Source organism: Camelus dromedarius, chromosome 12 (assembly GCF_036321535.1).
Source record: "Camelus dromedarius isolate mCamDro1 chromosome 12, mCamDro1.pat, whole genome shotgun sequence".
NCBI classification, from domain to species: domain Eukaryota; kingdom Metazoa; phylum Chordata; class Mammalia; order Artiodactyla; family Camelidae; genus Camelus; species Camelus dromedarius.
Window position 1 is genome coordinate 44,120,169 of NC_087447.1, and position 25,280 is coordinate 44,145,448.

A 25,280-nucleotide genomic window follows, 5' to 3' on the forward strand; every position below is an offset into this window, starting at 1 on the left:
TTGACACAAGTTACATAAATGTCATACAAAGTAAACGTTAGGGTTAAAAGCATTGTAAGAGAAAAGGTCATCAAGAATTCATCAGGAAACAATCATTCTGAATTTGCAGTCACTAATAAAAGTCTCAAGATATAGAAAATAAAAACTAACAGGACTACAAAATGAAATACACACATCTGTAATTATAACAGAAATTTTAACCTATTTTTCACAGTAATTGAATTATCTGGAAAAAAAAATCACTAAAAATACCAGATGATTTGAACAACAGAATTAACAATCTTAACTGATATGAAAACTGCAGCCCAGAACTCTTCGTGTTCTTCTCAAGTGCACTATGGACACATACAAAACTGACTATACATGGGCCGTGAAACAAATGTTAACAAATTTTAAGGAGCTGAAATCATGCACAGAAGTGTTCTCAGACTACAGTGCTAGAGATTAAATGTAAAAAGATAACAAGAAACTCCTCTTATGTTTTAAAAGTAAGGAGTACACTTTAGAATAATCCATGAGTTGAAGAAAAAAATCTTCAGGAAGTTAAATATTTTAGACTCAAAAATAACAAAAACACTACATATAGTATAAAATCTTGTAGGGTGAAGTTAATGCAGTGATTTGAAGGAAAATCATAAAGTCTGTAGGAAAAGAAGGAAATATGTATGAGCTAACTCATCCAACTCAAGAATTTAGAAAAAGAATGGTAAAATAAACTCAACAAAAGTAGAAGAAATAATAAGATAAAATATTAATGAAACATGACTGATATCTAAATCACTAGAGATGATTGAGACATTAAACAGATAATAATACAGTATTATTAGACACTTGCCAATAAGTTTTAAAATTGAAAATGGATAAAATTACAGGAATATTATCACTTACCAAAAATTACTCAATAAGAGAAAATCTATGTAAGTATATAATTATTTAAAAATTGAGGCAGAAGTCAAAAAACTCTCCACAAAAATGAACTCCAGATCACATGACTTCACCAGAAATTTCTACAAAGTACAAGGAAGAAATAATTCCAGTCTTACACAATCATATGCTAAAACCACACATGACTGGCTAAACTTTTAAAAATTAAGTCTGATAAAATTGACAAGAACAGAGAGCAACAGGAACTCTTGTACATTGCCAGTGGTAGAATAAATTAGTCTAATCCCTGGGGAATATTCCCCAAGATATTAAATTCCACTCTTAATTATTTACCCTAGATAAATGTGTACATGGGTGTCTCACAGTTAATGTATTAAAATGCCCATAGCAGCACTAATCATTAAAGAAAAGAAATGAAAACAACCCAAAAGTCCACCAATAGAATGGTTTATATAGCCTAGGAAAACTACTAAACAGAAACCTCAATTAAATAGAACTGGGAGACCAGCAGGGGGAGCTCTCACACCCTGCAAAGATAGAACCCCACTGGAAGAAAAAGGACTTCTATTTCTGGCAAGGACTCAGCCGATGAAAAGCCCTGGACTCTTAGTTTACTGTAGCCCTCCCAACTTCCTTTCCCCTGTATAAAAGCATTCTCCTTCCCTTGCCATGTGGAGACTGCACATAGCTCATCATGGTTACAGATGCTGAATTATAATTCTCTGTTGATCCTGAATAAACCCATTATTGCCAGAGAAATATCTGGCAATCTATTGGTTTCAGGTTAGCAATAGTCTGTGGTATGGTCATTCATTCATCTTTTATAGCAATAAAAAATGAATAAAAACAGCCACTGGAAACAACCAGATAACTCTTACAATCATAAAATAAAATCATAACACAAAAGAATATATAAAGTATGATTCCCTGAATATAAAATTCAAAATCAAGCAAAATTCAAGTCCATTGTTTATGATTATGTACATCATGGCTCACTGTACAAGAAAACACATAAGTGACTGCTATCAAAGTCAGGATGTTTACTTCTTGAAGAAGACAGAAGTTGTTGTGATTTGGGAGGGACTGAGGGAAATTCACTGGGAAAATTTCCTGGCCTGAGTGTGATTACATACATGCTTGATTTTTTAAAATACTAGTTTAATTTATTTTTCTGTATTTTATTTAAAAATGTTTAAAATATGATTTGGCAGAGCTTAAACATAACAGAACAGAAAAATTACAATGACAGAATGAAGTTCTCATTAAAAGGAGCAAAAAAGTCACAACTGCTAACAAAACACTTAGGAATATGTAGGATGAGTTAGAAAAGTCTTTAAAAGATTAAAGAAAATTATCGATAAGGAATACAAACAAAAGAGATCCAACATAAGCATAATTGGCGACCTTGCAAAAAAATTGACAAATATACAGAAATTAAAGATAGGAAACCTTACCCCTAAAAAGCACAATCTACAGACTTAAATGGAACATCATGTCCCCAGAAAAATATTAATAAAGAAAATTCAACACAGGACAAATTATTGGGCTAAAGGAGAAATTCTAAGGACATCCAGGGGAAAAAAATTTCTTTTAAAAACCAATAAGGACATTGAAGGGGAAGAATCAGCTGGTTTCAGACTTTCCTACAACCAGATTCAATGCTAGCAGGCAGCGGACTCGTAAAACTCTCAGAGGATGACCAAAATATTATGAACACAACCAGGCTGCTATTCAAGTTCATAGAAAACTAAGACATTTTCATATATGCAAAAAAAACCCTGGAATAGCCCCTTGAAATTAAATCAAAAAGATTACTGACCCCACCTCCCTCAACAACTCCTGGTCTACATAGCTTAGTGGGGCAGTTTGGTCACTAAACGTGGCTGTCCCTTGAAATGGCTTGACTCTTTTTGGCCACCTCCAGGGTAACGGTTAAGATGAAAGGGATAGCAGGTTATATATATTTAAAAAACCCCAAAAACCTATTTTGAAGTTTCACGATTGTATCCTGACCATTCCTGGGCATGCTTCTTTTCTTTCCCTGACAGCAGCTCCAGGCCAGCCAGATTGGTAGGTGGTAGGCCACCCAAAAAGGCCTTTGGGATTCAAACCTAAATCTGTTTAGACAACTGGGTTCTCTTTTGGATTGACAAGGCCCTAGATCATGAGGACTGTGATCATCTGGTTGAAGACAATGCTGGATAAATCTCCTTACGGACCAAGGAGTGGGAGATAATGGGTTTCTGTAGATACTGTAAAACTACTTATGTCTCTCTTCCATCTGATCCCTCTGGCCTGAAGGCCTGGGTGCAAGCAGGGGATGATTAGAGAAAAAGTGAAGTCACAGGCACCGGGATGGGATGCACTGACTTCATGGGGGGGAAGACTAGCAACACTAAGACCCAGGGAAGGGCCACCTTAGAAGCTGGAAGGTGTAGGAAGTGGGTAGAACAGTTAAGGCTCTTTTTCCCCCCAGATCCAACACTGCCACCTGGCAAAATGATTCTGTGATCTGCTTAGTCAAGCAGGAGCTGCAGCCGGTGGCCTGACCCACTGCCCCGTTGTCATGCTGTCCACGTGCTATGAAAACAGAAAAGCTCATGTGGACATGGCAGGCTCTGAACGATTCTGTTGTACCTGAGGCCATAGATGGCAGACCCCAAATGTGGATCCCTCTCATCTGGGTACAAACATGACAACCGGTAGGACCTTGTTTCAGTCTGATACAAATTCCTAAGATTCTCTTGACGCTGGAACAGCCTTGGGTTTATGCCTCATGTGGCAAACAAAGCAGCTGTAACTACTTGGTGACGATGCCCACCTGACATAACCAAATCAATGTAACAATGACCCAGATCAAATATAACAGCGAACCCCACGCTGGTGCAGCCTGTGCTCCTTCAGGTCGTATGTCTGTCTGCACGTGGGGAAGTGTGGACCACTGCATGTCTCTTTAATGGGGAAGGGGTTGCTTTTGGCCCATCTTTTGCCTCCTTAATTTACTGCCAGTGACACCAGGAGCAGCAGGTCCTTCTAAACTTCCTTTCAAGGAATTGTAATGGAAAACAAGCACTATTGTTCCTCCTGTTGTTACTCAGTTGGCTGAGTCCAGGACCCTGGGGGCATAGTTTAAATCAGTACTGCAAATTTGGCCTCTTCCTGTGCTTGGAGTCTTGTTGATAGGGGCCTTAATTAAATATTGTATGAGAGACACTGAACAAAGGTGGTCCCAGCCTCTGCTGGTCAGATTAATCAGAGTGGCCAATGGAGTGGCATATCCTTGGGAATAATCAGAAGCCAAGACTGTATTACTGTGTAGAAAAAAGGGTTGGATATTGTTGGGAGACCTTCTTCCATGGATGGAACTCCTATATGTACTGCTGACAGAAATGCCAGGCCCTGACAACTCTTTACCTGGGCCATTTCCTAGGATGTTTGAGCAATGAGCAGCCTTGAGGTTTGAGGTAATGTCTCCCTCCAGGACAAAGATCAGGCTTGCTCACTGCTTGCTGTAAAATGGTGAGTCCACCAAACTCAATGCTCCTCTCCTGGAATGCAGCCCACTGCATGTGCAGGCATCCATCCTCATCCCCCACATCCACCCTGGGGGCCTTGGGGCGCAAGGGAAGAGCACACCAATGTGCCCAGAGCTAATGGGGGCTATGCTATGAGTAAGTAATAAAGTCCTCTGACTCTGATAGGATTCTGTGTCTCCTGCCAGCATCCACAAAACAGTAATAGGCTAACTTATTAGATTATAAAATTAAAATTCAGACCCAACAGTTACAACATCATCATTGTTGTGGGGCAAAAAAACCATATATAAACAGTCAATGCAACCAGAAAAAAGAGCACTTTCTTGGGAGAATCATGAAGACATATCACAGTGCCTGGGCTTCCCACATTCTGAGCAAAATTCTTGACCCAGATGTCAGTAATTCATGCCGTGTAAGTAAAAATGTACTAGCCAATATCAGTTCAAGATTTAAAAAGAAAATAAAAATCTAAACAATATATGATTGGACATAAAAAGTACTCAGCACACAGAGTGAGATTTTATTAGGTTGCAGCCTCCTTGAGAGCATCAATAGCATTTTTCCAGATGGAAGATGATTAGTAGAATCTTTGATTTAATAAGAAAATTAATTCAAGGACAGATGGAAGGATAATAGAACACAGACCTAAATCAAAGACGACTTACTTAATACATACTCTGGCCAAGGCACCAAGGACACAAAGAAACAAACGTGAAATGTGGCTTCTGTACTAACAACATGCACTGCATTGATCCATATATTTGAAATTCACATTCTCATTTCTGAGAGTAACTTACCTTCTAGCCCCATTTATTTTCTGTCCTCTCTCCATATACTAAATCTCTTCTAGCTACACAAGCCATCAAACAGGTAGCATTATCATAATAGAAAACTGAACTCACCCAAGCCTCTGAATATTACAGTCTGGATGTCTCAAAGCCTCAAACAGAATTTTGACTCCATCATCCTTCAAGTCATTGTTCCCAAGGTCCAGGCTCCGCAGGTTTGGGTTGTTCAGAATAGCAGAGGCCAGATCCAGACAACATGCACTGGTGAGAACACAGCCCATCAGTCTGCGAGAAGCACAGAGGGAAGTGAGACCCTCAGTTGTGAGGCTTAATTTGCTTATTCCCAGGAGAGAGGCCCAGGTATTTGAGCCTTTTTTTCTGAGCCTTTTCTATCTACAATCTAGGATGCCCACAGGAAGATCTAACATTAACAGTAGAAACAGATGGGATTTCTTAATGAACAGAACAAAAAAAACGCAAGTGAAACTGCTTTCTCCCACAAACAGGTTGCTTTCTAACAAACTTCCCAAATCTAGGGCATAAACACTTATTTCTACCAATGGACATAAGCTTTCCCAAGGAACCCGCAGATCTCTAGGCTTTCAATTTCTAATGTATTTTTGACATAAAAATGCTTTCCAGGAATCTGTCTCAAAGTGTTATCTCCAAGGAAGATAGCTACACACAAAAAGATATTTCTTTCAGGTCCTTTGTAGGGTATTTAAGAGCATTCACGATCTGGCCTTGTGTTCTCTTTCCATACTTTGTCTCACCCATTTTCCCACCATACACGTCCAGTTTCTCCCAAATATACCACATCTATCTGCATTTCCCTTCTTTTCACTCCTTTCCTTCTGCCTAGGAAATCTGCACATAACAAAATCTTCTTTATCTTTTAAGCCTAAAGAAACTCAGTTTCTTCCATCCCATTCCTTGCTCCCTGGGACTTCTGCCATATCCTTGTAACAACAGATGGAATGTAGTATAGTTGGCTTTGTATTTTTTTCCCTGCCATCGGCATTTTGTGAGTTACCCAAGGACAAAAGCATCACCTGAGAAATAACCTTTAGTCCTCTGAGCATGTAGCTCATATTTGGCGTAAATACTGGCTGAGAGAACTGGCATGTGCCCACAGAGGCTGCGAAGGCAGCTAAGAAAGCAGTGTGTCCAGGCGTTACAGCAATGCTTACATGCATAGGTCACTTAGAAAGTATGTCTCTGTAAATTACATGATGGCACTGGATTAAGTGATAAACTCCATTAAGTATAATTTTGTCTTCCAGTTGAATAATCATCAAGGAAACCAAAGAATCACATCATAACCCATACCCCATACATTTCCAAAAGGAAGTACAGATGCTTATTGGGCCGAAGAGTTGAATCATCGTAGTGTTTACGGATGTGTTACACCGTAGTGTTTACCACAATGTTTACAATCAACTACTAAACTCATTTGGAAATCTGATTCTCATGAGTCAGTCGTCAGCCCAAGCACCTCTGGGTATACCAACGATCTTCAGTTTAGAGTTCTAGCAAAGCAATGCTGGGGTTGGACCCTTAGTGACTCACCCAGGCTGCTAGTCCCACGGGAGGCCCTGGTGGGAAATGAGCTAAGATCTCTAAGTGACATCTCTCTCTTGCTTCACACTAGCCACAATATTTACCTAGTGAAACATTAAACATCGTGTAGCCATTAAAATAATAATTGTATGTAAGTACTTAAATGTGCTTCTGAAGTCTATCATGTAAAAAGGAAACTTCTAAGTCTGCACAGTGGTCACAACTACACAGACGCACATCGCGCACATGGACGTGCGCCCACTACCAGAGGAAGAGAGAACGTGAGGGGAGCAAAACTCTTTGCTGTTTGAGAATGACTGGATTGCTGCATATTTTAAAAAACTTCCCTTCCCAGCTTCTTTAGACGCTGACCGAATTACAAGCCTGAGTTTAAGAGAGAAAAACCAGTGAGCACAGTTTCAGCTTCATGGATGTGCGGCAGAAGACACAGAGTAGACTCCCTGGAGCATGACTAAGGGGAAAAAAAAAACGGCTAAAGCTCGGCCTGGTGTCCCCGGTGCTCCTTACCTGAGGGAAGCCGACTGTCGTCACTGCAGTAATTGTTTAAGGAAAATCGGACCCACAGACTTCCCCAGCCTGTCTCACAGAATGAGGGGGAGAGGGAATCGGCTGTGGATTCTATTCTCTGACAGCTAATCGGCTCCCTGCCTTTCCTGCTGCATCCCCCCTGCCCTCACAGTACTTAAAGCGATGCAGACGGGAGGCCACGGAAAACCTACTCCAGGGCCTGGAGATGGCAGCCTGGACGCCGGAAGACTTCGCACAGAAGCTTCACTCCGTCGTCTCGCAGGCAGTTTGACCCCAGGTCCAGGTGCGTCAGGCTCCTGTTGCGCAGGAGCGAGGCAGAGAGACACTCACTGCTGAGTGACGAGAAGTGGCAGCGCCTCAGCCTGTGGAGAGGATGGCGAGGGAAGACGGGGTCACTGCTCAGAGCCCTGTATCTTTAGGAAGGTTTCACATTACCGTCCTGTATCCACTTGCCAGCACTGCATCTCAGACCTAAGGCCCTCCTCCCTCGCTGCCTCTTTGGCTGTCTCACTTGGGTACTTAGGTTGGTACCAGATTTGGCTACAAAACTGGAATCACATTCTTCAGAATTATAAATAACACATTAACATCTTTACATCACTCATAAATACAGTGTTCTACTGCAGAAGCAGCTGCCTGGAGCGGAGGCGCAGGCACGCAAAGTAGGATGGGCGCAATCGTAATACAATAAGGACTTTCTGTGCATGGGAAAAGTGGCACTTCCCACCAGAAGGGAAAAGATGTATTCGGATGTAAATGAAGTGCAGATGATAGGCCTGATGTACGGGGGAAAGAAAGTTTAAGTTATAACACAATACATTTGGAATAATTTAACATTTAAATGTTAAAAATTCATCCGCAAAGAGTAGGAAAAAGATGATAGAAGTGGATTAAAAAAAAAGATTTCCAATTATGAAAAAACTTCTAGAAGTCATGCAGGGGGGAGGTAATTTGACCTCACAGAAGTTTTGAATGTCTGTAGTCTAAAAATGACCATAAAAGAAATACAGCAACATGCCAGGTAAGTTACTTATAATATATAAAAAAATAGCAATAATGTAATAGTAATAATATATATATTAATATATAATATAATTAATAACATAGCCTATAAAACAGAAAATATCCAGGAGAAAACACCTTATGAAGAGGCAATTCCTAGAATATTAAAGGTTAACATTTGAAAAGATGTTCAACATCAAATGATTTCAAAAGTTATTTTAAACTATCTAATTAATATTGACCAAAAGGATTAGAGAGACATAGTGAAGATATTAAACAATGCAGGCCCCTGAACTGCAGAGGGAATGCACACAAGCGATCTGGGATGGGTGGACTTTAGGCCTGAATCCATCATTTTCTTGGAAGCATCATGCAAGCTGCATAATCTTTCTATGCCTCACATTCCTTATTGTTCAGTGAGGCATTTCAAACTCAAGTGGCTAATCTGACACCAACAGGTGCTTTTGTGCCGATTAAATTTTGCACAGGGCTCAGCACAGAGTAAGGACATAATAAATGGCAATGATTAATATCATCTTCATCATCTTCACTGTCGTTAGGGATAACAGGAGAGAAAAAAGCAAGGGACAGAATATGTTCATAATATTTTTCCATTTTAAATGTATGTCAGAAGGTCTGTTATATTGGAAGGATGAAAACTAGTAGCTTACACAAGGCTCTGTAGAGTGCACTGTGGATGTTTCAAGGCATGGCTAATAAGCTTGACTCCACCATCTCCCAAGACGTTGTCCGCCAAGCATAAATGTGTCAGCCGTTCATTGCTGATGAGAGCCAAAGACAGATCCTCACAGCCAGCTGCCGTGAGGCCACAGTGTTCTAAGCTGAAGGAGAAATACAGATGGGGAGGGAAGAGAAGGTTCATGCTTCTCTTCTCCTTCACAGGGAAGCTAGCTGGTACTTACAACCCCTCCATCTCTACTCCAGAAGCAGCCTCGGCAGACCTACTTTAATTATGAATTCCATTGCAGCTATGGACAGGGTCTGATGAGATAAACAGAGGAGGAGAAAAGAGAAGCCTGGAAAGGAATGAAAGTAAGAAGTCTGTCATTAAAAAAAGTGTCTCTTAAGAGTCAAGTCAAAGAGGAATGCAGGTAGACAAAGAAAAGGAGGCAGTCATCCAGGACTGACGGATCAGCCAGTTAGTGTCAAGCCCCAAGCAGCTTCCCCGTTCAGATCATAACGGAAGTATACAAGACTGCACAGAATGACTCTACAGAAAACAGTAGAGAAAGACTCACGACAGTCTCTCCAGGTAACACTTTGAATGCATCAAGGCCTCGCACAACAGCATCACTCCGTCATCCAGTAGGTTATTAGTCGATAGATTCAGAGATCTCAGGCTCTGGCTTCTGATGAGAGCCTTAGAGATATTTAGACAACAAACCGTAGTTAGGCTGCAGGATTCCAAGCTGGAAAACAATACAGAAAATTAGAAATGACCACTCCACAGAGAATTATTATAACACCCACTCACTTAGCCAGAGGGTGTGATTTCTCAGTTGTTGGGACCTGTTCTGAAAATCTGGCTTCTCTACATCAAATGAGAATGATTTACCTAAAGCCCGGGGCTCTGCTAGAGTTAGGAAGGGTAGGGGGGAGGGTAGGGAGCTTCCCTCTTCCATCTCCACCTCCCTAACTCCCTACAAAATATGTATGAAAACATTAAAAAATATTTTTAAATGGTCATTTTTTTGAATCTGGGAGGAATTTCCTTTAACCGCATCATGGAAGAAGATGGACTGAAGGAGTGTACCCCTTCACTCTTTGACTTTGAGGCAGAACAGAGTTGGGCTGGAAAGCAGGGGCAAAAGCGGGGACTCCCACAGAACTCTCTGCCCAGAGCTCATTTCTTCATGGGAGCCAACCTGCGTTTTCTGAGGAACCCCATCCTTAACAGTGAAAACAAGAAATTAATAAAATGGTTTCTAAAAATAAAGTAAAAGAGGAAGGGAAGCAGAAAGAGAAAAGAAGAAGTACATGGAGAGCCCCTGTTTTTACAGACTCATATTTAGCAACAACTTGGGTCTGGGCGTGGCTGGGCATAATGTCAGCTGCTTGTAAGAAGACTCAGGCAGCGGCACTCCTGGAACTTGGACTTGGACTTGTTCCATTTATTGATTTTGAGGACTTATCAACTTGAGTGCCTTCAGAATTGTTTCCCTTCATCAAAATCAGAGCATAGAGAGGTCAGAACAGGGGAAGCTCCCACCTCAATCCAGAATTAGACCTTATTGGACGACCTAGAACATGGCTTAAGGCTGAAAGCCTCAGCTTGCTCTGAAGAGGTGTTATGGACCGAATTGTCTTCCCCCTGATTTGCATGTTGAAGCCCTAACCCCCACCCCCCACCAATGTGACTGTATATGGAGAGAGGGCCTCTCAGGAGGTAATTAAGGCTAATGAGGTCTTAAGAATGGACCCCTAACCCAGTAGTACTTGATGTCCTCATAAGAAGAGGAAGAGACATCAGGGGTGAGCACACGCACAGAAAGGCCATGTGAGGACCCAATGATGAGGCAGCTGTCCATAGGCAAGGAGAGGGGCCTTACCAGAAACTGACCCTGCCAGCACCCTGATCATGAACTTCCAGCCTCCAGAACTGTGAGAAATAAATTTATATTCTTTAATTCACCAAGTCTGTGGGGTATTTTGTTACGGCAGCCAGAGCAAACTCATACAAAAGGGTTTTTATTATATCAGCATCAGGCAGTTAGGGAAACTTATACACTGTGTTTGGATAGAGCTCTTTTAGACAGAAAAGAGATTCCAATATTATGGGACCTGTGGATAAAATGTTAAAGTTTACAGAAAGAGAGTATTACACTAAGGAACAGAAAATAAACACACATATAAAACCCAAAAACTAGGAAATGGAAGAAAGTGTTTAGAAAGGTCTGCTTTACATTTTAAATGTACAGGAAGATGACGACTCTGTGAAATGAGAAGAGCACTTCGTGAGTGGAGACGACAGTGAGAAAGGGAGCAGGTTTAAGATAAAAGAGTGCAACGAAATTAGAAGCAGCAACACTGAGATCTGCATTTGAGGCAATAAAGAGCAAAATCATTATGAATAAATCTGAGAGACTCTGCAAGAAGGAAGGGAGAAAAAGATGAGGACAAAAAAAAAGAGTTATATACGAAAAGAGCTACAACTAATGACTATTAAATGCTCTTGAAAAACAGAGAAACAGAAATGGTGACAGCATGTGCAAGAGAGTGAGCCCTGAAACCATTTTAAAACTCCCATTTAAAGAAATTATTTCTGAGAAGGGGGGAAAAAAAACCTTATGAGCAGATCAAAAGTAATAAAATGTGAAAGTAATTTAAAAAATCCTGAGGACACAAATGAGAAAGTAAACACTACAGTTGGGAAGGTGGGAGGGAGTTAAGGGGTTGAAGTGTCAGGTTATCCTCAGACTTCTCTCTAGAACACTAAATGCTGGAAATTACCGTAGCAAAGTCAGTGTTAAGAACAAAGTGGAGGCCTGAGACCCAGACACGTTGTCATTCATCTACAAAGGGGATCAAAGGGTGTAAAGAAAGTCATAAAATGCATCCTTCACATGCTGCATGAAAATGTTAATTTAAAACTGTATCAGCCAATGATGCACTGAATCAAAATTAAGAGTTTGTACAGTGGGAAAGGTGAATTTAAGAAAACAAAACCAAAAAGCTAGCAGTATACATTGATTTAAAACTATGTGCATAGAATTAATCTAAGTAACTGTTGTATTCAGGTGCATTGCCATGATAAAAAGTCAGAAGTTTTGGAAGAGTTCAAAGTGTAAAATGTCTAGCCCTTGTAATCCTAGATTAAATTAACTTACCGGAAATTGTACCACAGAGGTATACTAAATGTTTTGCCTTACGTAAGGGTATTTTAAATGTTGTGATCCTTTTGAATTTGATCAAGTATTTATTTGGGGAAGAAAACCCTGAAGGGCGGTAACTAATAATCACCAATTAAATTAAAATCAGGCAATATAACCTGCAAATTTCTGGACATAGCTGGACACAAACCAAAAATGAAACAAAACGTAGCTCATCTGTGAAGCAAAAAATAGAAAATGGCACTGAAAACATTAAAAAATGCTTCTAACTGGAGATATAAATAGTAGATGTCCTAGAGTCCTTTTGTTCAATAATCTGTTTTGCTCTTATCCTTTCTGTATTATAAATTTGAGTTTCTCGAACTCTCTCCTTTTCTTAGTGCCAATTAATAGAATTTCAGCTATGGACCTCCTAATGTCTGACAAATGGAATCTGAGCCCCATAAAAAGAAAATATTCCCTCTTTCCTTTGCAACTGCAAAGAAAAGCAGAGATGGTATCACAAGTCAGAAAATATTTTTTAAAATAGTTTTGCTTTCTTTTATTGTTTTATCATAACAAGGGAATCTTATAAGATACCTAGACCTTATGAGATTATTGATTGCGCCCCAGTGACCACCCACACTGGGAAAACATCTAGTCCTACATAACGCAGTGTTAGATTATTACAAATCTCTCATGACTTCTGCCACCAAAACATTCTATTCACTGGTGCAAGAGCCCTACTAGTTGGCTCGGAGAGATGGTTTCCTATCTGAAAGCCTGGTAACTGGGTCTACATGAAGGGTCATCACTGGAATACATTGTTCAAGTCCCAGCTGATGAAAGGGATAATAGCAAGTCCTGCCTATCTGGCAAGTGCCACGGCATTCTGTCTTGGATCCGTGGCTCTCACTGGAGGAGAACATCTTTCCCTCTGTTTAACACATCTTTGCTGCTAACATGTTTATGATTAGACAGAGGAACCCGTGACCTACTTCTCACTGGGGTTCCAGACCAGAGGCTGCAGGTTACAGAAAATCTCTCAAAATGTCCTAAACCTGCTTCATAGTTGGTAAAACCCACACCCCAACCTGGCTTGCTGACAACTGAACACATGGTCAAGAATTACCCAGCACCTTTCCAGGCACACTGTGAGTTGCATCCTGTAAAAACTAGTGAAACTCTTAAAAAAAAAAATTCCCCAATGGTAACAGAATTCATCTGCCTATTGTCAAAAAGAAGGTCTTGGTTCAGATTTTTCTTGGCATCTTTTTCTACACATACATTATAATTTGCTTCCCACAAATACAGACCTACTTTGGTCCTTCCTGCATCAAGGTTCAGTCTTGTGCCCCCTGAACTGGATCTAGGGATTCCAAAATTTCTAAGGTAAAACTTACTATAATGATTTTTTTGTTTGTTTTGCTTTTTTTGGGTTGGTTTTATTTTGTCAGAAACTGATTTAAATGTCTTTCATTGGAAAATAAGATTTTTCTCGAAACCTGTCACACGATGTGGAGACCAAGCATGATTGCTAATCTTTTCACTTTCGTAGAGAAAGGAAATCAGGCCCATCACTAGTGTGTGGTAGGGAGCAGGCACCTGGACAGTTGCCACACTGTTCTTCCTCAACTTTCTGTGCTGCTCACTGAGTTGCAGTGATGGGTGAGGGAGATTCAGTGTCAAAAATCAAGTAAAACTGAGCCTGCCTCAGCACTGCCCTCAGCTACTGCTTGTGCAGCCTTTTCTGTGAGAGTTCAAAGATATAATGACTATAGCTGTTCCAGCATCTAAATATGAAAAAATATGAAAAATTTATAAATTCTGGGTCTCCTCTCCCTTTTTTTCCCCCCAGATTTAGGAGATGGAGACACAGAGAACTATACAATGAGGGGCCTTCAGTGGGGGGCGGGGGGAGTTAGAAGTCCTATCAGGAGGAAATAAGCCTGAATCTACGAATCCCCACTCTTTCATACCAAGAAAGTAGATCTAAGCTAGCCCTGTGAACGGCAAGTCCAGGCTGTAAGAATCTATTTGGCAGACGAAAGTCTCAATTATAAACACACGCACACACACGCAGAAACTCATGACTTACCTCAGGTTCTGTAGTTTACACTCCGGGTGTTTCAAGGCATCACATAGTGACTTTACTCCATTATCCCCTATATCGCTCCCTTTCAGGTCAAGATGCATCAGGTTCTGGTTGTGAGTCAAAGAACTAGAGATATCCTGACAAGCGTCAGGGAAAGAAATAAATCTCAACCTTCAGAAGGAAAACACACAAGAGGGATTACAAAATCATCTCTGTCCCTGGTTCCAACATCCCTTTCCTTTCCAGCACAGCTCCGAGATACTATCTAAATATTCCTGCCATCTCTTATCTTACACTGGGTTACTCCTGTTTCAGGTCAAGGTCGTAAATTCAAGCTTCAGGATGTTGCTTAGGAAAAAAATGGGTTACAACTTAAATGTCCATTATATCCTGACAACTGATACTCTCAACTTTTTTTTTTTCTTTTGACTCTAAAGGCAAAGAAAGTGTGGCATCAGGAAAAGCAGAAGAGAAGTTTTTGAACTCTTAGTCCCAGGAATGAGGACCGAAAATTATCGAGGCCATTCCTAATACTGCAATCACAACATTAATCCATATATTAATCCTTTAAATAACCCAACATGAGTTCACAGTTAATATCAACTATTTGATGTGCATCATTAGCAAAATACATTATTGCAAAATATTCCCTGTCATCTCGTGGACTTTGTTAGGTGTAGAGACAACCCAAAGCAAAATATGAAGGAAGTTAAATCTGCCAATTTTTCTTCCTGTTTTCCATCTCTTAGTCATTGTTAGCTATATCTGATTCTTCTATAGTGCCTCTGCTGGCTCCAGATGCCCAGTGTGTTCCTACTGCTAACTTTTCAAAAACTTCCCTTTGTGATCTCACCTCCCCTCACTTCTGAAGATCACTCACCCTTTGCCCTCACCCTCCATCCAGCCAAGCACATCAAGAAAATAAAGCTTTTACCCATTTAGAGTGCTCACCATCATCTCTAGTAAAAGTTCCCAATGCACTCACTAAACCTAAGTTGAAAGTACAGTGTCACTTGTTAAGGAAGAGTGATTTGAGTAAGGCAGGCCAGACTAAGGTGGGAAAGACTGAGAGCTGCCCTCATGGAGCCGTCCCCCGAGAGACCCTTGCATTCTAAAAGAGGAAGCCATTTAACCCGAAAGAAGCACTAGCTACTGTTAGGATCTGGGTTGGGGGCATTCAGTGAAGGGACACTGTGCGGGAGATGAATGGGGGGTGAGTGAAAAGGATTCCAGGAACGCCTTCATTGTAACGTGTGTGTAACTGCCTCCCATACCTACATGCAAGACCTGACCTAATCTAGTCGCTTAAAATCTAAGGTCAGATCTCACGAAAAACACTGAGATTTTATGGGCAGTATTTAGGGGGAAGCCTGTTCCCCATAAAATAACATTAATCAACAGTGCTAATGGAAACAAGTATCTTATCGATTGTTCAGCATTTGGTACATACTGCTGAGCCCTGAGCACGTCGATGAGCACAGAACACAAAAGAGAATAGGATCAGTTCCAGCTCTTAGCAGAGCCAATAGACAAAGAGAGGGAGACCTGTAAATGACCAAGTGTAAGAAGGTAGTAGGGTATCTAGAATCAAATTAAGATATAATAAAAATTTTTAAAAGGACATAGCAAATGTTGGCGAGGATGAGGAGCAGCTGGAACTGTCATATACTGCTGGTGGGACTATACAATGGTAAAATCACTTTGAAGAATTGGTTGGCAATTTCTTAAACAGTTAAACATACATCTATGAGCTAACAATTCCATTCCTAAGTATTAGACCAAGAGATGAAAACATCTATCACACACAATAGATTTGTACAAGAATATTCAAGGAAGCCTTATTCATAATTGCCCCAAACTGGAAACAACCCAGGGGCCATTAACAAGAGAATGAATAAGCAAGCTGTAGTATAGCATACTATGGAATGCTAATCAGAATGAGAAGAAAGAAACAATTGAAATAGCAGTGACATGAATAAATTTTTAAAAATATTTTGTTGAGCAAAAAAAATGGACAGAAAAATATATATACTGTATGAATCCATTTAAAAGATTTCCAAGAACAGACAAAACTAATCTAAAGTGATAGAGGTTAGCAAGTGGTTGCCTTTGGGACTGGGCAGGGTGAGAGGAGTGAATACAGAAAGGACTACAGGGAAACTTCACGAGTAGATGTAATTACTTTCTTGCTTGTTTGGGGTATTGGTTACACAGGTGTATGCAACTGTCAAAACTCAATGAACTGGACACTTCATATCTGTGCACTGTATTGAATGGAAAAAAAAATAGTATATTCCAGAATTTGTTTAGACAATGCCTTGTTGACTTCCCTAGAATGCCTTAGCTCTGTGCTCCTCTCCATGTAGAAAATTCCTAACCAAGCCTCAAAGACCCAGGTCAACTGCTACTACGTTCTGTGTAATCTTTCTCAGAACAAGTTAGCTATGCTCCCCCGTCCCCAGAGCTTTCCGCAATTCATGTTCTTAGAGTATTTTACCCAGTAGACTTTAATTATCTGTTTACTGTTGGTTCCCTTTAATAGGACTGGGAGGTGGGATAAAGAAAGAAAGTACAATGGCTCCATTATGTTTTCTCATGTCAGACTTACAGTAGTTTTTGTAGTTTACAGTCTGGATGCCTTAGTTCTTGATTAAAAGTCTTCATTGCTAATTTATCAAGGTTGCTATGACACAGGTCCAGTTCTCTCAAATGTTCATTTGTATGAAGCACAGAACAGAGATCTTGCCACCAACGAGTAATGCGACCACCATCCCTTTGCCTAAATGATTGGAAAAAGAGACCAACAAATCTATTTCAGCCTAGGCAGCTCTCCGAAGATGGTACAGGATGAAAGTAAGTGTATTTGGAAGTGGTAAGACCACCCAGTGCAGCTCTGGCTTGAACACCATCCCCAGGAAGTCTTCCTCTTGGCACTCCAGGGGTTTTATTGGCCCAATAGAACGCTCCCGCCATCCCTGCAACACATACAGAATTAAAAACTAGGGTGAATTCACATTAAAAGAAGAGATTCAAGAAGGACAAGAGAGAACTCTCCAAATACCTGAAGAGCCAGTATCAAGAAGAAAAATAATATATAAGCACAAGGAGTAAGATTAGAAAAAGCGGGTAGACATTAGGAGACTGGCGTAGATTAAGAAGCACCGGCTGTGAGCTCCAGTTCTGCCACTTACTAGCTGTGTCACTTTAAGCAAGTTCCATCAGTTCTCTGAGCTCCACATTTTCTTCATCTACAAAATGCAAATGCCATCTCCCTTCACTGGGCTGTAAGGGTTTAATAGTCAATTTCAGTGGGTACACAAAAGCACTGTGTAAATTTTGAAGTGGTGTCCAATTTAATTCCTGGGCTTATCATCAATAGGCTCATTTAAACAGTTAAAGAGTAATAAGGAATAAAATAGAAGATAGCCTAGTGATTTTAAGCATAAGCTCTAGAATGGGACAGTCCAGAATCCCAGCTCCACCGTTCACTAAACTGGGTGATTTTGGCCATATTACTAACCTATCTTCATCTTAAAAAATAAAGGTAATAGTCTCCATTTCTTAGGATTACTGTAAAGAATAAGTAAGACAATCTATAGAGAATGTTTAGTGAATGTTTCATGTTATAAATGTTATAAATCCTAACAATTTGAGAGCTCCTATTATTTATATTAAAACACATAAAAGTCTAGCATGCTGCCTTATATATTATAGCTACTGTAGGGGAGGAAAAGTATCTTTTCCCCTCTGTTCCCCTGGGTTCTGTGAATGGGGCCCTGTAAATGAGACTGACAAAAGATATCGTAAGAGAAAAGCGTACAAATTGTATTAGCATGTGCACTGCAGCTTCACGTGGGAGAAACTCAGTTCTGAGTAACTCAAAGGAGTGGTTAGAGTTTGGGGTCCATAGGCCTAAATTACTATGGGAAAGGCATGGGGAGAAAGGGCACTTATAGAGAAACAAATGACTTTTTAGGAAGATAAACGGGCCCCTAGGAGAATAGATGGGAGGTATGGTCATTGTTGACAATGTCTATCGGGGTGTGGTGCCAACTTCTGTCTCCAAGAAGACAAGATTAGAACTGCTCTGGGGAGGGGATTTATGACAACTGAGTTCTTTTGGGAGGACTGCTTTTAGGCAGACAAGGGATTTCAGGAAATTAAATGCCTTCAGTGTAAGATAATTCTTCAGTAAAAGCTGTATATTTTGAAGTGGCGTGTACTGATCCTCTCTACTATTCAATAAATATTGGTTCTCCCATGACTTACTTAAAGTGAAATGAATGACACTGCAGAATGGTGGTCTCTACATCACTGGGGGTCTTAAATTTGAGAAAACTAGGCAAACATTCAAGTGCTCACTATGTACGGATACTACAGATAGAACAGTGAACAAGACAGAGATCCTGCTCTGATGACGTTTACAGTATACTTATGTTGTAGAAAAAGACTGAGGTCACCGATAATGTCCCTTTTAAAACACTGAGTTCTCATCCTCTTTTATTTTCGCAACAATGCCAACTCTAGGATTACACAGGTGAGGGAAAGGTAACGCAAAGACTAGCAAGACAGTGGCCAGAAAGCCTTCCTAACACTTATTATTAAGCATAAAATACATTCCAATGTCCTGGGTTCACTCACATCTTCTGTAAATAGAACTATGAAGTCAGAATTAAGAAAATTCACTGAAGGTGACTAATCACAACTCCTCAAGGACAATAAAGGTCATAACATCCCAGCCTAAAACTCCTACTCCCACAGTTCAGAGAAGAATGAAATACATGTTCTTATAAGACGAATACAATTGTATGTAATGGCAATGAGAGCTTGGGCAAAATGGGACAACCAAGGACTTATAATCAGACGTGTGACATCCGTCAAGTTATGTATCTTCTTGGTACCTCGGTTTTTTAAATAAGTAAAATGGAAATAACAGTATGTACCTAGGATTGTTGGGAGACTGAGCTGGGACTTAGAAGACTGTCAGGTATGTGTTAAGCAAATGTTAGCTATTATTTGGTGTGTGCTTGAATTAATCATTATACACTTATTTCTCTGAATCTCACTTTTATAATCTTAAAAATAAACTGAAATATGGTTTTGACCAGCGTTAAGCTGGGTAACATGCTAAATAGCCCCTGTATTATGTAACTGTATACCACATAGTAAGCCCTCAATGAATTAAATCTGGAACTTATGAGTTCAATTCCTCCCCCAGACTCAGATGGGTAGAGTCAAAAAAGGCAACTTGAGGAAAGGCAGAGGGTAAAATAATATGCCTAAAATGCTGAAGCTTCATTTATGCTTTCAAAACACTTCAAAACCTACTATCTCTTGCCCCACATCTGACTCTCTCCATTTAGCTGTTAGAGGGCTGAGACCTTTCATACAAGCCCAAGCTCTGTCTAGGTGACAGGGAAGGCGAGTACAGTGAAACAGCCCAGAGAGAGGACCCGTGTACACTAGGTTCAGTGAGAAATTCCTCGTCCCTGTTCTTCAGGAGGACATCATCGTAAAAGTTAAACACTGTGTTGCAGTGGATGGAAGGTAGCCCCGTGCCGCATCCCGCCTTGAGGACTGAAGCATTCATTCCCCAGTTGTTGGGGGTGTTGACAGCTGACCGCTCTCAGCCCCCTCCCTCCCTTGGGATAGCCCCCAGGCCAAGAGAGCTTCCGCCCATTCCTCAGGGAGGGTTCCGCCCATTCCTCACCAGGAGCCGTGCCTGGTCAATAAGGGGTTTCAGTGCCTGGCCTCCTTGCATCAGGGTGGGACAACTGTGAAAGGTTATCCTGGCTCTGGGACCTCGAACAACTCCTCCCTGCCCTCGGACAAAATCTATTCCCTTCACTCCCTCGCAGGGCACTTCCAGGGAACTGACCTGACACACTTACCAAGTTTCAGCTTGGGGGCTGGAGTTTAACTCCTTCTTGTCAAATACCACGGTTACAGACAGTTTAATGGTCCGTAAGTACTGGCAATGCTTCAGGCAGAATGAAGACACGAGCAAATGGATTTCCTCACAAATATTAATGACAACCTTTGGGAAGTATCTCATTGCCTGGTTTATAAAGGCTTCATCTTGAGTTTCATATAGAATGTGAAACAACTCCAGAAAAACCAGGTGTGATGGAAAAGGGTCACTGTTTCCTAGTGTTTCCATCCACTGAAGTGTCTTCCATTTCATCTCCAGGGACATTCTACAGTTGAAAGTTTCCTCCAGTTGTTTTACTAGATCTTCATTCAAAAGGCCAAACAGAAAGCATTTCATCTGCAGCAAGTGGGGGTCATTACAACTGCTGCTTTCAAGTAACAGCTCTGGGTCTTCAAAAGACTGGAAGGAACTGTCCCCGGTGTCCCAACTGTCTTGCAACATATAAAACATAGCTGCAAAAAACTCCTGAATGTGGAGGTGGGGGAACACATAGCAGTTTTCATACTCTGCATCCCTTTGAAGAATATTCATGTCCAGGAAAATTGAGACATCAGATTTAACTAACCCATGCTTTCTGAGATTCTCCTTGTAAAACACATAAGTCATAGTCCATACTCCTCTGGCAGCCAAGTGACACAGGCTCCTCAGTTGGGTTTCGCTGGGTAGACTAGGAAAGCTTCCATCTACACGTGTGAACAAGCTAGAGATACAGCAGGTAAACAGAGCTGTGGTTGTCCTGCAGGTCAACGTGATATCACCACCCTTCTCCATCTGCTGCTCCAGACAATTACAAATGACCCAGCACACCAGGGGGACTTTGCACATGCTGAAAAGCATCTCATTGTTTCTTAGGGAACTGGACACTTGCAGGGCCCACCTCTCATCTTCAAAAAACTGGCAAATATACTCCTCTCTTGCATTCTCAGACATACCTAGTAGCTGTATAGAACGCGGACTCTTCAATAAAGGCTTTAGTTTCTTAAAAGCTGTGAGTTTTGTCGTCACCAATAAGGACGACTGGGGGAGCATCACTTTTCTCAGCAAACTACTCACGAGGAAGGACACAGGGTGTACCTGGGTCCAGTCGCCACACAGCACAAACTCGGGTTCCTCAAAGGCGAAGTGCAGTTCATCAAAACTATCAATAATAAAAAGGAGACTACTCGGCTGGGACATAATTCTTTCGATGGGCCCTTCTGTGCTGGGCCAGTCATCTGACAGCATTTCAGCAAAGCTTTTCTCTCTCAATGGGTTAATTTCTCTTGCATTGAGATAAAAAACATAGGCAAATTTCTGCTGGTAGAGATTGCCCTGTGCCCAGTCTAACATCATCTTTCTCACCAAGGTTGTCTTCCCGACTCCAGCAGGCCCCTGAAGGACCACTGTCTGTGGCTGCACGCCGGTTCTGACATCCTCACCAAACAAACGTTCCAACAGTTCTCGGCTCTCCTGAGTGATTTCATGACAGAAATTTCCAGATTCTCCAAGCAAACAGTTCTTATTCGACATGATGCGAAATTTTTCCTCTATTTGAATTCTGTATTTTGTTCCATCACCTAAGTCAGTTAGAAAGGAGATGGGGGGAAAAGATACACAAGATTAAAATAAACTCTATGGTTTGCAATGTTAAGAATACTGGAGGACTTAGAGCAGGAACAAGATACAGGCTGAAATCAACCTACAGCAGTTTACATGAGAAAAGAATGGAAATAAAACAAAAACATTCCTGCAGATTTAAAACCTACATTAGAAGCTGTGTAAAAATAGAACTGATAATGCGGACATTTAGGGTGGAAAAAAAAATTAGATTCGTTCTAGAAATATTTTTTACCTCCTTTGTACTTCTACTCTACAGAGAAAAAGGATGGCATGTGTGGGGAACAGAGCCATCATCCAGATAAAAAGAGGACCTAGGCAACAATTAACAATAATTGCCAGAGAGGACCTGAATCTACAGATCAAAAGAATCCACTTTATACAGATAAAACATTAACGGAAATGAACAGTTACAGGATCCTCCCTGAGGAGCGAGAGGGCTGAGTCCCACATCAAGCTTCCCAGCCCTGGGGTCCTGCCCTGGGAAGATGGGCTGAGCCCCCAGAACGTTTGACTTTGAAGGCAGCAGGGCTCACTTGCAGGTGAGCTGGGGGTTGTGGGAAACAGACTGCTCTTAAAGGGTACACACCAAGTCTCACCCGCTCTGAGGCATTCGGTACAAACATCTAACATAGTTCATTTCCCACTAAATTATGCTTTGTTCTCCCCCAGTGAAAGGGATGGTATTAGAAGGCAGGGACTCTGTCTTTGAATGGTATAATACCTAGTGAAGTGCTGTATTTTTAAAAATTGAGATTATAAGGATGATTTTTAGTTTCTTCATTATACATTTATCTACCGAATTTTCCAGAGTAAATTTCTATGGAGATGGAACCTTGGTTTCCTAAATTTATGGCCAGTTACGCCACAAAAATAAACTTGCTTATATTGTATCAGAAATTAAAGTCCAAGCAGGAAGTTATCTTCAAAATCATTTAATACAGTAAGAAAGTTCTATTTACTAGTGCTCGGAATGAAGTAGGTTCTCAGTTATTTCTTGAATGAAATTAGGTGGCCTGTTAGAATGCAGCATAGCTGAGTTAAGAATGAAGGTTTCTCACTTGGTTGAGTTTTCTTTGTAATGTAATTCCATTTATATAAACTGGAATTCAGTTGTACAGAATTCAAAACAAAGTAGGGGAAATGGAAATGGTACTGAACTAAGACTGAGAAGACCTAGAAACTACATTTTACATAGACTAGCTGGTCACTATCCCAGAACTCAATTACAGCATTATTTCTAATGGAAGTAAAGAGATTCAATAAGCCAAACAGTCCCCACCAACTCAGGGACTCTTCAGTCCATAAAACAAGATCAACATACCTTTGCTCTTCAGACTGTCAACTTTTGACTGGCCATTTCCAAATACAGCTCTCTTGAGGCTCTGAATTAACAGAGCCCTGTTTCTGACTTTGTCCAGAGAGCCAGTTTTGCCAACTCATTTTTTTTAAATTGAAGTATAGTCAGTTTACCATGTTGTGTTAATTTCTGGTGTATGGCACAGTGACTCAGTTATACAATATATATATTCCTTTTCATATTCTCTTTCATTATAGGCTATTACAAGGAAGTGAATATAGTTCCCTGTGCTATACAGTAGGACCTTGTTGTTTACCTATTTTATATATAGTACTTAGTATCTGCAAATCCCAAACTCCCAATTTATCCCTCCACCCCCTTTCTCCCGCTCTGGTAACCACAAGTTTGTTTTCTATGTCTGTGAGTCTGTTTCTGTTTTATAAATAAGTTCATTTGTCTCATTTTTTAAAAAAGATTCCACATATAAGTGATGTCACATAGTATTGTTCTTTCCCTTTCTGGCTTACTTCACTTAGAATGACGGTCTCCAGGTCCATCCCTGTTGCTGCAAATGGCGTTATGTTATTCTTTTTTTATGGCTTTTTCAAAGATAACCACTGAACAGGTAGGATATTACCAGAAGTCAACAAGTGTTGAACAAAGGTCCCCTGGGAGATAGCCCTCCTTCATCATGCTTCAGAAGCTCCAACCTCCCAAAGCTGACTCAAACTTACCCAGCACAGCTTCTTGATGACCTTGTACCCCTCTGGCCCCGGTGTCCTCTGGTCTCACCGTCTTGGCTATCCCTGCAACAGATTCCAACAGGATCATGAGATTTACCAAAAATAAGGAGAATTTGGTGATGACCAGAACACAATTTTCCTCAGTGGTCCAATTCTCTGATCATTTGGGTTTAAGAAAACTAGAGCCAACAGAGCCTCAGACTGGACCAGCTTAGCTGAGGGAGATGTGAAGTGGTGTGAACAGCACTGAAGCAGGACACCTCTTGCCATGCCTCCCACCCTGTAACTCTAAGGCAAGTGGTCTCGTCTAAGCCTAAGCTTCCTCGTCTATACTGACCTCACAGAGAGAAGGGGAGGCTCAGAAGATATACAACATCAATGTATACACATTTTGCAGCTATAAAGCCTTGTATATGTGTAAGGAATTTAGATGACTACAGGATTTCACAGCTGGGAATGACTAAAAATATCATTTTGGCTTACGTCCCTTAATAATTTTTTGCCCACTTCTTATCCTTCAGCAAAGATTTAAAATCATATTTGTGAGTCCTTAAAATTTAGCCTAACCTGTCACTTTATTTGTAGTTTAGGCCAAGGAACATTAGATGGGACAATTCTTATCACTCCATTCCTTTAATCATTCTAACTGGTACAAGATGGATGGATCTCTCCCAGTGAAGGAGCCAGGCTGAGTAACAGTACTCAAAACCCTATGGCCTCTTTGGTGTTCCTCAAATGACCCAACAAGCTCCCACTGTACTTGAGCATCATGGAGTGTGTATCCACAGAATAGTTTAACACCCATGTCCCTTTCATAGAATCAATGGGCTCCAGGAAGCACTTCCTCCTCCCCACCCCGGGATGTGTCTCCAGCATCACTCACAGCTGATCTCTGCTTTTGCTCTCTGGCACAGGCCCTTCAGGTTCATCTTGCCAAAGATTTTGAGAGCCACATCCCAGGCCTGCCCTCCCGGGTAATACTGGTTCATCAAGTTAGCCAGATCCTCCCGCTTGGCCTTCTTCACATCAGACCAGGGTATCCTGCGGGACCCAGGTCCCACGGTCTCGTTCTTCAGGAATGACTTGAATATATTTAATTCCTCTTTGTTTAGCTCCTCCAAATATAGGAGCAGCCCAAAATCAGAAAAGTAGGAGGAAGAAGACACATCTGTCATCTTGTCCATGAATCAATATTCAAGCTTCAGTGTGGAAAAATAATCAAAAGATGGAATAAACAGGACCTATGGAAAAGTAAGATTAGAAAATGAAATACCTCTAAAAACCTAGATTAATTCAACAAACGTGTGTTGAAGTCCACTATATGAGGGTTCAGGATTGACCTAGTGTCCGCTGTAATACATGTTCTATCATAAAAATATTCCTCTGATACAAACCACTTCACCTTTCTTCCACCTTTCCAAGAGTTACTCCCAGTCCCATACTTACGAGCTGTAAGAAAGAAAA

The 25,280-nt window shown here is 40.8% G+C and overlaps 1 protein-coding gene across 1 annotated transcript in view; it reads right to left on the reverse strand.

The window, feature by feature from the left end:
• Positions 1-25,009, reverse strand: part of NLRP14 (NLR family pyrin domain containing 14) — a 26,977-nt gene extending 1,968 nt beyond the window's left edge. Inside the window, exons 1-9 of the mRNA XM_064492614.1 lie at positions 24,700-25,009; positions 23,808-23,879; positions 20,137-21,733; positions 16,854-17,018; positions 14,249-14,416; positions 9,580-9,750; positions 8,992-9,162; positions 7,510-7,680; positions 5,324-5,494 (exon numbers count right to left, since the gene is read on the reverse strand). Coding sequence (XP_064348684.1) covers positions 5,324-5,494; positions 7,510-7,680; positions 8,992-9,162; positions 9,580-9,750; positions 14,249-14,416; positions 16,854-17,018; positions 20,137-21,733; positions 23,808-23,879; positions 24,700-25,000 — 2,987 coding nt within the window. The 5' untranslated portion in view covers positions 25,001-25,009. The remainder of the gene's footprint in view (positions 1-5,323; positions 5,495-7,509; positions 7,681-8,991; positions 9,163-9,579; positions 9,751-14,248; positions 14,417-16,853; positions 17,019-20,136; positions 21,734-23,807; positions 23,880-24,699) is intronic.
• Between the last annotated feature and the right edge of the window lie 271 nt (positions 25,010-25,280).